Below are 14,169 nucleotides of genomic sequence, written 5' to 3'. Positions count from 1 at the left end.
GCTTGACTCAATTTTTAAGTGTACCTCCGCCGCCGGAAATGGCCATGAATTCTTACCTAACCTAGATCAATCACTGCTTGCGTTCTGTTGGTGGCAGGAGTGTGTTTAATTTATACATTCTGTGTTACCAATCCAGCGGACAGAATTTAGTACAACAGCTTTTCCCAGGAGGGTTCCACTTTAGTTTCCATAGTTTTTTCTCACAACCATTTGACTCCGCTATCTGAACTTTTGCAATAATCTCCCTCTCAAAGAGAAGAAAATGGAATCGAGACTATAATGCGTTCGGCATGCTGACCTCACCCGGTCGGTGCAATATTCGATCTTATCATGATGACATCTTGAGAGCAGAACTCTCTGGGCATCAAGCATTCGACCAAACGCGGAGCTATAATGCATCCACACGTCCTTTCTTTCTCCTTAAATTGAAGGAACTTAGCTCAGGAAATTTCTCCAAATCGACAGACGCGCTCGTGTTAGTATTGCTATTGTTTAACCTTACGAAGTTCCAGAAGAATGCTGAAGCTAAAACGTAATGATCAAAACTTGCTTCATTTAGCATCTTCCCTTTGACACACTACAGACCGTTATCGGTCGACTACACCAAAATATTCGCTTGGCTTTCACTTTATTTACTTACAAACTCTTGCACGAATATAGTTTCGATCAAGCAGCCCGCCAGCTAGCCGTACAGTCAACAAAGTTAAAATTATGTGATTTTTGTTTACCTACAAAGCACTGCGACCAATGCTAAAACCATTTATAGTCAACTGCTTTGTTGTTTTTGAAGATTTTGTACCGTTTTTATTGTTTCGGCAGCAGGGAATTCGATTTTCTTCAAGCTGCGCGCGCATCGGTATTATGGCAGTGGTTGACTGTGGTCTACACAATTGTCGTCTGCGCACTGGCTGTTGCGAGTTGTAACTATCGACTTCATCGCTTTGTTATTGTTTTGTGACTCATACACACTAGTTTGTTGAGGTCGGACGCGGTGAGTGGAGGATTTTTGTATGCATACGTACGTACATATGTAAATGGGCATAGATGCTACCAAGGCGGCCACAACTGCCGGTGTCTGTGGTTGCTCCATACAATTTATGATTACTTTCACTAAGCGACGTATCTAACTGTGGTTATTGTTGTTTTTATTTTTGCTGCTGTTGGTGGAACAAAAAAACCAAAACAAACGCTTACAGTTATTGTTGGCGCAGCTAAAGTTTAGTTGAACCCACTAAGTTCGAGCACAAATGCCACACTTTACTGTTTGAGCCAGTCAGCTCAGCTGGGTCATTGAACTCCAACTGGTGGTTGCATGAAGTGTGGACATTCCTGCTTAACTCACACTACTCATTTATATATTTACGTATGTGAATTTAAATTTTTTTACACCTTCTCTTTTTCCAGGCAACAAACCGGCTACCATTGTTGTGCGCGTCGGTAATAACCGCCCTGATCTGGGCACCAATCCGATTTGCAATCGTTTCACTGGTCTACTCGAAGAGGGTCAACCACTGTTTCTGCCCTGCAACCCCCCAATGCCTGGTGCATTTGTCTCCGTGCACTTAGAGACGAATATACCAAATCAACTATCCATTTGTGAAGCCTTCGTCTACACCGATCAAGCTTTGCCCATCGAACGTTGTCCCACGTTCCGCGATCAGCCACCCGGTGCGCTGGCCTCCTACAATGGCAAGTGTTACATTTTCTATAACCGCCAGCCCCTAAACTTCCTCGATGCGCTCTCATTTTGTCGCTCTCGCGGCGGCACACTCATCAGCGAAAGCAATCCTGCGTTGCAGGGCTTCATTAGTTGGGAACTATGGCGTCGGCATCGCACTGACATTAGCTCACAATATTGGATGGGCGCTGTACGCGATGGCACAGATCGCAATACCTGGAAGTGGGTGAATGGCGAAGAGGTGGCGGTATCTTTCTGGAATCATCCGGGTGGCGATGAAGACTGCGCGCGTTTTGACGGCTCGAAGGGTTGGCTCTGGAGTGACACCAACTGCAATACGCTACTGAATTTCATTTGTCAACATCAACCAAAGACCTGCGGTCGTCCTGAGCAACCGCCAAACTCGACTATGCTGGCACTAAACGGCTTCGAAGTGGGCGCACAGATCAACTATTCCTGCGATGCTAATCATTTGCTTGTGGGTCCAGCGACACGTACGTGCTTGGAGACTGGTTTCTATAATGAATTCCCACCGGTTTGTAAATGTAAGTAAATGAGAGTTGAGCTGTGCTGTCGTCGTAGACTAAAATCATTTTCCTTTCATAGATATCGAATGTGGACTGCCTGCTTCTATTCTACATGGCTCATATGACCTCATCAATGGTACTGTGGGCTATCTCAGCGTAGTGAAATATTCATGCGCTAAGGGCTTTGAGATGATTGGACGTGCAGTACTGACCTGCGACTTCGATGAGCGCTGGAATGGCCCACCGCCGCGTTGTGAAAGTAAGTGCTGTACTCACCGTTCCGATTCTTTTATGTTTTTAAACTTTTCTTTTACACATTTAACTTAACTCTATTAGTTGTTGAGTGCGACACGCTACCAGGCAATTACTACAACACCATTATATCCGCACCGAATGGCACTTACTATGGCTCAAAGGCTGAGATCTCCTGCCCGAGCGGGTACCGGCTCGAAGGACCACATGTGCTTACCTGTTTGGCTACTGGCCAATGGAGTAGCGCTTTGCCTCGTTGCATCCGCCTCGAACCCTCTACGCCAGCACCTACGCAACCTCCACCACCTCCACCTACACAGCCACCCACATCATCACCGACTGCACCATCAACCACTTCTTACAGGCCACGGCTTACCTCAACTTCAAGACAGCCATCTTACAAACCCACCATCAGTACTACACAAACGACAAGTACCACACAGCAGCTTGATGCTGTTGGCGGCGGTAAGTACAAAGCAGATTTTGTGCGAAAATCTTTATCTCCAGCTTAAAACCTTTTTTCACGGCAGATTCCGATGAGGAAGTCACTTATATTGTGCCCGGCACTGTGCGTGAGGAATTCCCGCCACGTCGGCCTCTTCGTCCGGTCACTGTGTCTAAGCGCCCTAGCACCACGCCGGCCTACTTCTCGCCTACCACTTCTACCACCACCAGCACGACACCGCGACCACGTATTTACGCTCCTGTGGAGTCTACCACTCGCAACACTCAGAATATTATACTTAATGCGCATCCACAAGATAATGAGATTACGGACAGCGTTAATATTCGACATAACCAGTCGCCGAATGTCAATATTCCATACGCTGTGGATAATGTCGATCGCAAGGAAACCAAGGAGGCTAAACTCAATTTGGGCGCCATTGTCGCTTTGGGCGCATTCGGCGGTTTCGTTTTTCTAGCTGCGGTCATTACGACCATCATCATTTTGGTGAGAAGGTGAGTGGCACTTCTTTTTCTACCTTTCGTATCTTTGTGAATTGCGTTTTTAAGAATGAAGAGGGGTCGCAGTGTATAGTAGTACTGAGCTTTAGAGAGAATCTTGAGCATTCATATGGCTGCGAACCCTCTTATTTATATGTAAATATTAAAATTAGTTACTAAACTGAGAATTTAGTATAAAATCCATTATTTACAGAGTTGTTTTGCACTACAGTAACATTTGTTGCAATTTAACAGAAAATATTTATATACATTATATAGTGTAGGCTTCTCATAGTCTGAGCAAAGCGAATTCCCTAAGACCCGATTCAAAATTAGTTAGTGAGCTAGGAGAGCTACCCACCGGTGAAGATAAGTGTATTCAACTTTATTACCTGTACTGTAGTAGCTACCTTAGCCGCGTAGTTAGAGGTGCGCTTTGCCATTCGACAGGCCACAAGTTAGGTGCCTTGCAATGGAACTTCCAATTGAAAGAACAAATTATTCAAATAGCGGTGACTCCGCGGCTAGCGATGACAAAAAAACCGGGTGTATTACGGCCATTGACTGAAGTAGAAGCTTGGGTTTAGCATGAGCCTTCGTCCATAATTGCCTCCAATTTGGCATCTGCAGAACGTTGAAAGCCTCACCTCGCGCTCCTTATTGGTTGTGTCAAAATCAGCACTTTTACAATGTCGGAACCAGTACTCACATCGTACATACACAAGTATCGTGATTGCCCACAATCGACCATAACCTCAACTTCAAAGAAGTGTTTTTTCGATTTTCAACCGCAATCCGACCGTGGATGAAACATGGATCCGTCACAAGCAACGAAGACCAATTAACAGTCAAATCAGCTGTATTCTCTAGAGGAGCGTTCACCAAATAAGGTCAAAGTAGGTCTGTCGGCCAACAAAGTCATGGCGACCTTAGAAAAGATAAAACGATTAGCCCTGATGATAAATTAAATTTTTGTTTCATTCATAAAAACGACCGCACTTTACGAAGAAAAAAATGCTTTTCTACAAGGACAATGCATAGCCCCAGTTACCATTGCGCGAATTCATAACTAGGGCTGCGAGCTGCTACATAATTCTCTCCGACTAGTTCACGTTTCAAAAACGTCACTAGAGTAAAATTCGAATTTTCAAAATCTAGAGAAAGCGTATATTTGGAGAGATTAAATTCATAGCCGAAACACTCTGCTGGATTTATTGAGCTGAAATCAGACTCTGTTGAGAAATTAAAAAATTTCTTGTCGAAAAAATTATGATTTAAATAAAGTATCACTGATTTGTCAAACTGACTTTTCTTTAGTCTATGACAGTATTAGTTAAATGCCTCGACGACTACTCTGGCAACACAGGATGTATGTACATATACAAATGCTCCATGATTTTCTGGTATAATTCGGGCTGTATGTAATTTGTAAGGTATATTATTTCGAGCTTCAGCTCTGGGGTGCTCTCTTGCTTATTGGCACAGACTGTACTTTTTTCGTATCCCCAGAAAAAGAAGCTCAATCGCAAGATCTCGGCGGCGTTTTGACCTCCTTCTTACGTGAGATAATTCACCCTGGTAACTTCGTTCACAATGGAGCTATTGTTTCATGTGCTGTGTACCAAGTGGCACCGTCCTGTTGAAACCACATATTGTCAAAGTCCATGTCATCAAATTTAGGCCATACAAAGTTAATTATCATATCACGATAACGTGCATTCACCACGAAATCGTTGCCGACATCATTTTCGAATAAGTGTGGTCCAATGACTCCTCAACCCAAAAACTAATGTCTCATTGTGAGTGCAAAGTTTTTTCTTAAAGGATATGTAGATTTTCAGTACCCAAATTCAGCACTTTTGCTTGTTAACACATCGCTCATGATGACGGTTGGTTTCTTTTTAACCGACTTATAAAGAAAGAGATTATCAATTCGTCGGAATATTTTTTTTTATGTATCTTACCCTATAGCTTTGGACCACGTTGACCAATGTCTTTTTTTTATAGGAAAGTTGTTGCTTGAGAGGTGTTTCCATACTAATTTGGTTTAAATCGCATCATTGGATCGTGAAGAAATTAACGATATTCTTAATTTTTTATATGAGAATTGAATTCGGTTTTTTTTCTTAAAAATTATTTGTTTTTTAATCGGTATGGACTTCTTGTTCTTCAATTTCTATGTCAATTGAATTTTTTTAGGTGTGTAAACATAGGTTTTTTGTTAAAATCCGCTGAACGCTGATGTTTTATTTTTGAGAAGTTAGCTCTCGGTCCAGTGAGCCCCTAGCACATATGCGCATGGTGAGAACCCACTTACTGAAACCACCATATGAGCCCTGCGAAACTGAGAAGTTGCCACATTCCTATTTTGGCTATGTCAGTTAAACCTGAACCCATGAAATTGCCTATTCTTCTACAGGGTGTGGGCAACTTGCAAAGCTGTTATTCATTTCTGCAACTTCTACAGAAGTCGTAATGGGGCATCCCTAACTCTTCGTGTGCCTTCCGATGGCAACATAGCTTATAAGAAGACCCATGTGGCTAAGTCCCCTCTGAAGACCTTTCGGTCGTTTCTCGTTCCACGTGGCACGTATGCAGTTGCATGGCTAAACTCCCCCAAGACTACGAAAGTTGAACGGATGTGCCCTCACTCGCAGTTATATTTAGCAGAAATTAGAGAAAATAGTTCTAAGCTAAGTTTCTAGTGCTTTTGAAATACTATCAAACCGGCGGGCGGCGGTATACCTTCTCAGCAGTTTTGCATCAACTGGAGTTCTATTGATATTACCACAGCAAATACAGATTGTAAAAAAACGCATTTAAATCAGGGACCGAAAACAAAGGTATGATTGAAACTGAATGTCGTTATCGTAGTTCTGTTCAAATAAAACAAAACGGGAATAAAAGTCTAAGAAACATTCTCTCGAAAAACAAGAACTAAAGTCACAGAAACTTTCTGACAGAGAACAAATCCTCTCTGAACTATTCGCGAGGAGTGGAAGCGAAAACAATATTTTTGTCATAGCGCTGCATTGGTTTGAAATGTTTGAATATTTACACTAATCAAAAATGCACTGAAAGATAATTGTGCAAATTAAGTAAGACTTAAACCACAAACTTTTTTTTTTGGGTTTGGGAATTCTGCAGTGCGACTCATGCAGAGCTATCTGGTTGGCAGAGCTCAGCGTGTTAGAATCGGCTCTCAATCATCTACGCTAAAACCACTACTTGCTGGCGTCCCACAAGGTTCAATATTGGGACCGTTATTGTTTAGTTTATTCATAAATGACATTTTTTATATTTGCCAGCATGTGGACATGCATGCATATGCTGATGATGTACAGCTCTATCTTTCAGCAAATTTCGAGAATGTAGATGAACTTTGTTTTAAGTTTAACAATGACTTAGCATCCATCTCTTCCTGGGCGTTGAGAAATGACCTCCGCCTTAATAGTGAAAAATCATATGTGCTACCTATTTCTAAGAAACACAACAACTCGGATGTTCCGCAACTATTTATTGCCGGTAGTTGTCTCAAATTTGTGTCAAAGGTGTCAAATCTTGGCTTTATTATTAACTCTAGCCTTTCATGTGACGATCACGTAAACTCTGTTGTCAGCAAAGTGTACAGCATTTTAAGAAATTTGAGAATTACTGCCGCCTACACTCCGGTTGACGTTAGGAAAAAACTTGCGTTACAGTTAATGTTACCGATCATATGCTATCCCGTACTTGTCTACAGCAAATTGAATTCTCAATCTGCCCATAAAATTGATGTAGTGTTTAACCACATAACACGCTACGTATTTGGATTGGCGAAATATGACTATATCTCTGGGTGGAGGTCGCGTTTGTTGGGTTGTGAAATCTCCGAGTATTGGAAAGCCAGGAATTGTATATTTCTATGTCGACTTTTGCTAGATAATGCTCCTAGCTATCTCTACAATAAACTAATTTTCGCTAAATCAGCTCGAATAAACGATAGTACCATCATTGAATTATCTAGCCTTTGTAAGGCTATTCTTTGTCAATGCTATTCGTATCTGGAATCCCTACCTCCGTTCGGAGTGGATTAAATAAAAGCAACTTTAAGAACACCATCTATACGTACTTTCGCTGAACCAAATATTTATTTATTTTCTGTGAGTCTGGGCTTCGCTATCTAAATGTTTAACTTTCTCTTGTCATCTGTGTTGATCTTTGCTACATATGTATAATGTGATATATATTTTATTTTATTTTTGTTTTAAGTAATCTGTATGTATTTTGTTTTACTGGTATTTTTAATCTCTGTTTTGTACTATAAAAGATCTATAATGCTTTTTCTCTTTATAAATGAAATGAAATGAAATGGAAAAAATGAAAAATTGTTCCATAAATGGACAATTCATCCTAAAGATCAACGAGCTGGAAATTGAAATAATCAAGCTTTCACTGAAACGACGGGACGTTTTGTCGGTCCCGGATTTAAATCCTTTTCATGCTACTCAAAATTACTTTTTTCTGAGAAAATCTATAGTTACTATTTAACATTTTAAAAAATTGATAAGTTAATACTTTCATTTGACGCCATTCAATCGATATAACCCTAAATTATACAGTTCTAACCAGTTTTGCTACACCAGCAATACTACTCTTCTACTGCTGTTACCCTGTATCATACACTTTGTTTGTTGTTTCAATAGTTTTCAAACGCCACCTAATTAGTAGATATGCCACTTTTCATAAACCCTAAGTAATTTTTACGCTACTAATGCTCACATTTACAAATTTCGAAATCCCAAAAAACCATTAAACTATATCCATACAAATTAAGTTTTATTCCTCTGCTAAAACAATTTTTTCGCATTCATGCGTTTGTAATCTCGTATTGTTGTTGTTGTATATTGTTGTCATTCATTTAGCACCTCGAACAGCAGGCGGCACAATGCAAAATGTTATTGTGTCAACCATATCCACAGGTCACGACTACCATTCCCTCCACCCATCACCAATCGTAATTCCACCACCCAATACAGCAACGCCTCAATGCATGGGGTGCATATTTCGCGTTCCGGCTATATCAGTCCAACGCGACTTTACGATCAACACAGTAGCATCAGCTCATCGACACGCTACGGTGGTCCACCCTCGCTGTGGTACAGTGTCTTGGCGCTGCCCTTCGACGATCAGAAGTTAGGACGGCGCGAGTTAAACAGCTACGGACGGGGTTTTACGGCGCGTGCAGGCTTCTTTAGCAGTTATCCGACGCTAGAAAAAGAGGAGGAGAGGAAGGCGAATGTGAAGCAAACGCCAAAAACAATTGCGACAGTGGATGAAAATGATAGCGACAAATATGCGTAGAAGTGAGAAGAAGAAAAAGGGCGAAATCCAATAAGAACTAAGAGAATTCAATACGAAGAGACGAATGCACCGAGATTAAAAATATACATATATAATATATAAGTTTATATTATTAAGGAATATCGATTGCAGACGAATCGAGTTAATGTGCCAAAGAGTTAAAAACTAAAATACTCTACTTTTATAAAATAAAAAGCAACAAGATAACGAAACGAATTTTTTAAGTACAACGCAAAGGCCATATTTTTTATCGAAACAGAAAAAACTAACAGAACAGAACAGAAAGAATGAGAAGCAACCTTTTTTGCATCTTACCAGCGTACAACAGACATGTAAGCCACATACATATGTACTTCAACAATTACTTACATACACCATGCAATATGTATCGTTGATTCACTAAGGAACAATACTATCATGCAACTGGGGGAAATTTTAGAACTAAAATAATATATACTTATATATGAATTCATATTAAGCAAATGCAATGCTGCCGCCTTGCTGTTTTGTCTGTGCACGCCACCAAACCGAAACAAATCCGTAATTAATCAAAGCCATAGCAGCACTTAATCCAGTCACCCACTCATCCATGCAAACGTACAACAAAAAAAAAAAACATTTGTAGAATTATTAAGTTTCTAATAGCACGTAATTTGTACCCTTATTGTAATTTTTCACCTATAAGTACCTATGAGTGTATGTGTGTATATTTATTGTGGAAGAGGACAACCAATCATGGAAAGCGGTACGAGTACGCAACAGTCAAACACTTAATCCCAAAGCCATTGGTTTTTTGAACATACGCACGCCACAACCATCCACAAAACAGTCACATTTCACATTATTCATAAATGTCGGTTTTTTTTGCTTTTTTCATGTGTTTTCTAAAACACAAAAAAAAAGACAAACACTTTCACTCATTCCTGTATGTATGTACATATGTGTCTAACATTGTAATGGTTTTATTAGAAATCTGGTAACCACAGCACGTCCTGTATGAATATCGTATTTTTATTTGTGTTTTTTTATTCTGAACTTGTGGAGCGTTACTAATTTCTACTCTCTCTCTCTCTCTCTCTCTCTGTTTCTCTCTTGTACTTGACTCAAACAGAAATCGCACTACCCAACACTATCGCCATCGCGCCTCACCCGACTGCAATACAGTGGCCTCATTCGATAGCTCTACTTCTGGCTCACGTAACGGTTTGAATCGGTAAGTACCCAGTTAGGTACATACTTATTTAGTTGAAATTTGTCTGCTTTATAAATACAGTCCAGCTATAACTTCACCGATTAATTTGTAAAAATCCTCTATTATGCATTTGATTGTTGGAGAGAAAGCTTTGTTAAAGTTAATTTTCCGTTCCTTTGCAGTTACTATCGACAAGCTTGGGAAAATCTGCATGAATCTGCTTCGAAGAGTAGCACTCAACATGCTTTACGCCGCAAGGATACACTCGATGCCCCCAACTCGATGCATTCACGTGATAATTTGCGTGAGAATATGCAGCGTTCCAGGGAGAATCTCGATCGGTGAGTATATGTAAATTGAGTTACACTTTCTGAGGGAGATACATAAATCTAGGGATAACAAGTCCAAAAATGGAGCACTATGTAGATGGCTATTTTTCTTTTTTGTCGCTGTAACCGCCTAAGCGATTTTGGCCGAGTCCAAAATAGCACGCCAGTCGTTTCTCTTGTGTTGGAAATTATTTTGGAAATACACAGTGAAGCGAAGTCCTTCTCCATCTGGTCTTTCCAACGCAGAGAAGGGCTTCCTCTTCCTCTATTACCAGCATCGTTAAGTCGTCTGCGCCAACGCGCAATGGCCTATAGATCTTGCACCATACACCAGCACAGGCATGTTAAGTAACTTATAGATTGTGATTTCTGTACGACGAGAGAGGACTTTACTTTTCAGTCTACTACTCAGTCCAAAGTAGCGCCCGTTGGCAAGAGAGAATTTAAAGTAGTCAGACATAGCGGCGTATAGGCAACTCCTTTTAGTGCTGTCGAAAGCGGTTTTAAAATCGACAAATAGACCGAATGTGTCGATCCTATTCTCGCGAGTCTTTTCCACGATTTGGCGTTTAGTGAATACCTGGCCTATGCTGGATGTATAAAGCCACTCTGATAAGGCCCAATCAGTTCGTTGACGGTGGGTTTCAGTCCTTCAAACAATGCCCTAGATAATACCTTGTAACCTATGATTAAAAGGCTGATCCCGCGGTAGTTGGCTCGTCTGGGGGAGTCGCCTTTATTGTGGATTTGGCAGAGCAGACATAAATTCATGATGCATGCACCTTATCAACTCCTCACTGCCGTACTTGAATAGTTCGGCAGGCAGGATGTGAGTTCCAGCAGCTTTGAGTTTTTCGGGGGGTTTTCCTGTCGGCAAGCATTTCAAGATCTTCACACGGAAAATACGGCTCGCTTCCCTCTTCAGTTCTCTGTAACGGATCGCATCGTGGCCCTGTAGGCGGCATCTTTTTTCTCCGCAAATTCTTGACACTCCTCATCGTACCAGTTGTTCTTTCTTGTCTTGTTTGGCGCTGTAACCGCCTAAGTGTTTGTTGTTCTTTCGGGCTGGCTGAAATCCGACTAATTCTTCGGCGGCGGTACTTAATGAGCGGGGAATGTGGGTCCACTGGTGGCGTATTTCGGTTTGTCGAATAGTGCTCTCAGAGAGGAGGGTCAGATTCGAGTGGCGAATAAGTTGGCCGTCTGTTGTGATTGCAGCCTTCCGACTTTAAGGTTAAATTAGTGGTGACATAATCATAACCATACAAAACAGCTCTCCAACCAACCTTATGTCGAACACTGTATTCGATTAGTGGTGCCACACTGTAACGCCATAGCTACAACCATAGACACCGACCCCAACAGCTGATATCTGAAGGGCGAGTAATAACGTGTTTCCAGACGTTCAAAAATATATATGGTTCACAGCCAACGGTATATCATAAGTCGCGAATAAATATTAACCATATTTCAACTCACCTAGTCTTTTGAAAGACTAATGTCTTTCGTGAGAAAAAGTGTCGATTCTGGCAACTATCTTGAAAGCTCTTTTATGTCTTTCGAAAAACTAATTGAACGGTCTTCTAACGAGGAAGTCCTAGCGTTACTCTGTTAAAAATTAGACTCAATAAAAAATATAAATATATTTCTTTTTAAGAAAATATAAACTAAAAATTCATGAAAATTAAATAAAAAAATAAAACAGATTACATAGAAAAAATTTCAAATGAAGAAGTTGGACAAACTAAATTAAATAGAAAACATGCTATCCTTTTGAAAAACAATAAAAAATAAAAAAATAAAAATAAAAAAAAAAGGTTAAGTTAAAAAAAAAAATGTTCGTAAAACTTAAATTTAATAAAAAAAAACGCTTTTTAAGAGAAAGTTAAATTGACAAAAGAAATAATTAATTTAAATTAAAAAACACAAAAAACTTACTTATAAAAATTTTATGAAATCAAATTTTATTTTTCTAAACAATAAAATTCACAAATTAAAAAACAATACCAAAAATTCACTTAAAAATTAAAAAATAAAAATAATTAAATGTAAGTACTAAAATAAGTTTCTAAAAATTCAATTAAAGTAGATATATATTTACCTTATTAAAACAATAAAATTTAATAATGAAAAAGAATTAAAACTTTATTTAAATTAAATAAAAGAATCCACTGCCCGAGGATTCAAACCCCGGATATCTCGAACAACACGACAATACTTTGCTCAGTCGGTCATTGCGACTTTTGGAGCAGCGCGTGCAAAATGTACATATGCATGTATACATGTGCATTAGGGTGGTCCAAAAATGCATGTGAAACAGTAAAGTTGAAATTTTTATTTTTAATAAAAAATCATTAGTATTAAAAAATGGTTAAATAAACAATTGGCTATGTTTATTGGAAGTCTCCTGAAGAGAACCAGAGTATTCCGATCGAAAAATATTGATTTTCAAGAACTCTATACCATTTCTACGAAAGTGGTTTTTTCCATATAAAATACATCGAAAACTTTGAGCGCTTTGAGCGATCTCCTCTAAATATTTTTTGATTTGAAAGTAAAAATTTAAGGCTATATCTTTTTCGGTATAGAACAATCCTAGGGGTGAGAGCATTACTTACTTTACTTATTCATCTCCATTTAACATGCTCAAGAGATGCCGGTCCAAAGAGCATTTCACCAGGAAAGTTGGCATGGGGCCTTTTTATTGTAAGACTTTAGTGGCAGAATAAACAAAATCTTTCAAACTTTGTCTTACAAAAGACTTGCAATCACCTATAAGTGTAGCACTAGAAGTCAGGAAAGGTACACCTACCCTCTGCTTACTGGGCTACATCACCATTTTAGCAAATTCATTTGAAACCGAGATATATTTTAAGCCTTACACGACGAATTTCAATCGCGCCGAGCGTGTGTCTGCCGTTTGTCTAAAGGAATATGTCGATATTTATCTTACTTACATACAACTAAATACAATGATCCGAATGCATTCATATATATTTACATACATTGTTTTCTACATTTCAGTGTCGGCCGTGAGAACTATGGCATGCGCGAGAATTCCGAAATGGTCGTTTCTGATGTGTGTCTAAAAGGTAACAAGCTTAAATTTAATTACTTCAGTTTATCTGAACTAAAACTTTTTCCTTTACTCGAAAACGTGCATAGGTGAAAAGAAACGCCATCATCACCACCATCACAAGAGCAGCACACGCAATGGCGAATATCGAGATCAATCAGCTGGCAGACGAGAACATCACAGACACAGCGGCGGACATTATTGACCAACCATGGTGATAACCATAAATGTGGAGCAATAAGCCAATGCAAGCATATGTTAACATACTTATCTATTTAGCTACAAAGAAGCGAAGCAGAAAACAAAAAAAAAACTACATCTTTTCTTAAACAGAAGGAACAACGAACAGCGTTATTTTGATTATAAGTTATTGCGAGTAAATTTATTGTTAATATACCGTTTTGTTGTGTGCAATTTAAACTAAGTAATTTTAGTGCAAATACAAAAAAAAATTATAATAATTGCGCTAATTTATATTAGTAACATAAAAGTATGTAAAGCAAAACAAGCAGTCAGTCAGTAGGTTACCCCCCCTTCCAATGTCTCGTCAAAAGTTAGAAGCTTACATTATTCATATTCGCAATGGCGCAGCGTATTGCAGTTGAAACATAGCAGAATAACTGTATTTTTTTTAGTTGGAGTAGAGCTTTTATTTATAGCTAGTTCTTTTATTTTTCATTTTGTTTTAAAATATTTAGTTCAAGTTTAATTAGTTTTAATCTGTGCACAAAATGAAAAACAAGCAAATGCGAACAAAGTGAAATTTCCATGCGTCTTCCTTAACAGTATTTCCTCGCTCCTCATACGCGCTAATTCAATCTTTATGC

The 14,169-nt window shown here is 39.2% G+C and overlaps 1 protein-coding gene across 1 annotated transcript in view; it reads left to right on the top strand.

The window, feature by feature from the left end:
- The window catches only part of LOC118733870, a 189,911-nt gene extending 176,134 nt beyond the window's left edge, over nt 1–13,777 (top strand). The window contains exons 5-12 of the mRNA XM_036463492.1: nt 1,405–2,223; nt 2,285–2,464; nt 2,542–2,922; nt 2,988–3,417; nt 9,857–9,958; nt 10,120–10,278; nt 13,291–13,358; nt 13,432–13,777. Of these exons, the coding sequence (XP_036319385.1) occupies nt 1,405–2,223; nt 2,285–2,464; nt 2,542–2,922; nt 2,988–3,417; nt 9,857–9,958; nt 10,120–10,278; nt 13,291–13,358; nt 13,432–13,547 (2,255 nt within the window). The 3' untranslated portion in view covers nt 13,548–13,777. The remainder of the gene's footprint in view (nt 1–1,404; nt 2,224–2,284; nt 2,465–2,541; nt 2,923–2,987; nt 3,418–9,856; nt 9,959–10,119; nt 10,279–13,290; nt 13,359–13,431) is intronic.
- Nucleotides 13,778–14,169: the final 392 nt, after the last annotated feature.

The sequence above is a fragment of the Rhagoletis pomonella genome, unplaced genomic scaffold, assembly GCF_013731165.1.
Source record: "Rhagoletis pomonella isolate Grant_MI unplaced genomic scaffold, Rhpom_1.0 Rhpom_scaffold_00002, whole genome shotgun sequence".
NCBI lineage: Eukaryota > Metazoa > Arthropoda > Insecta > Diptera > Tephritidae > Rhagoletis > Rhagoletis pomonella.
This window is presented reverse-complemented; position numbering and strand designations above follow the sequence as displayed.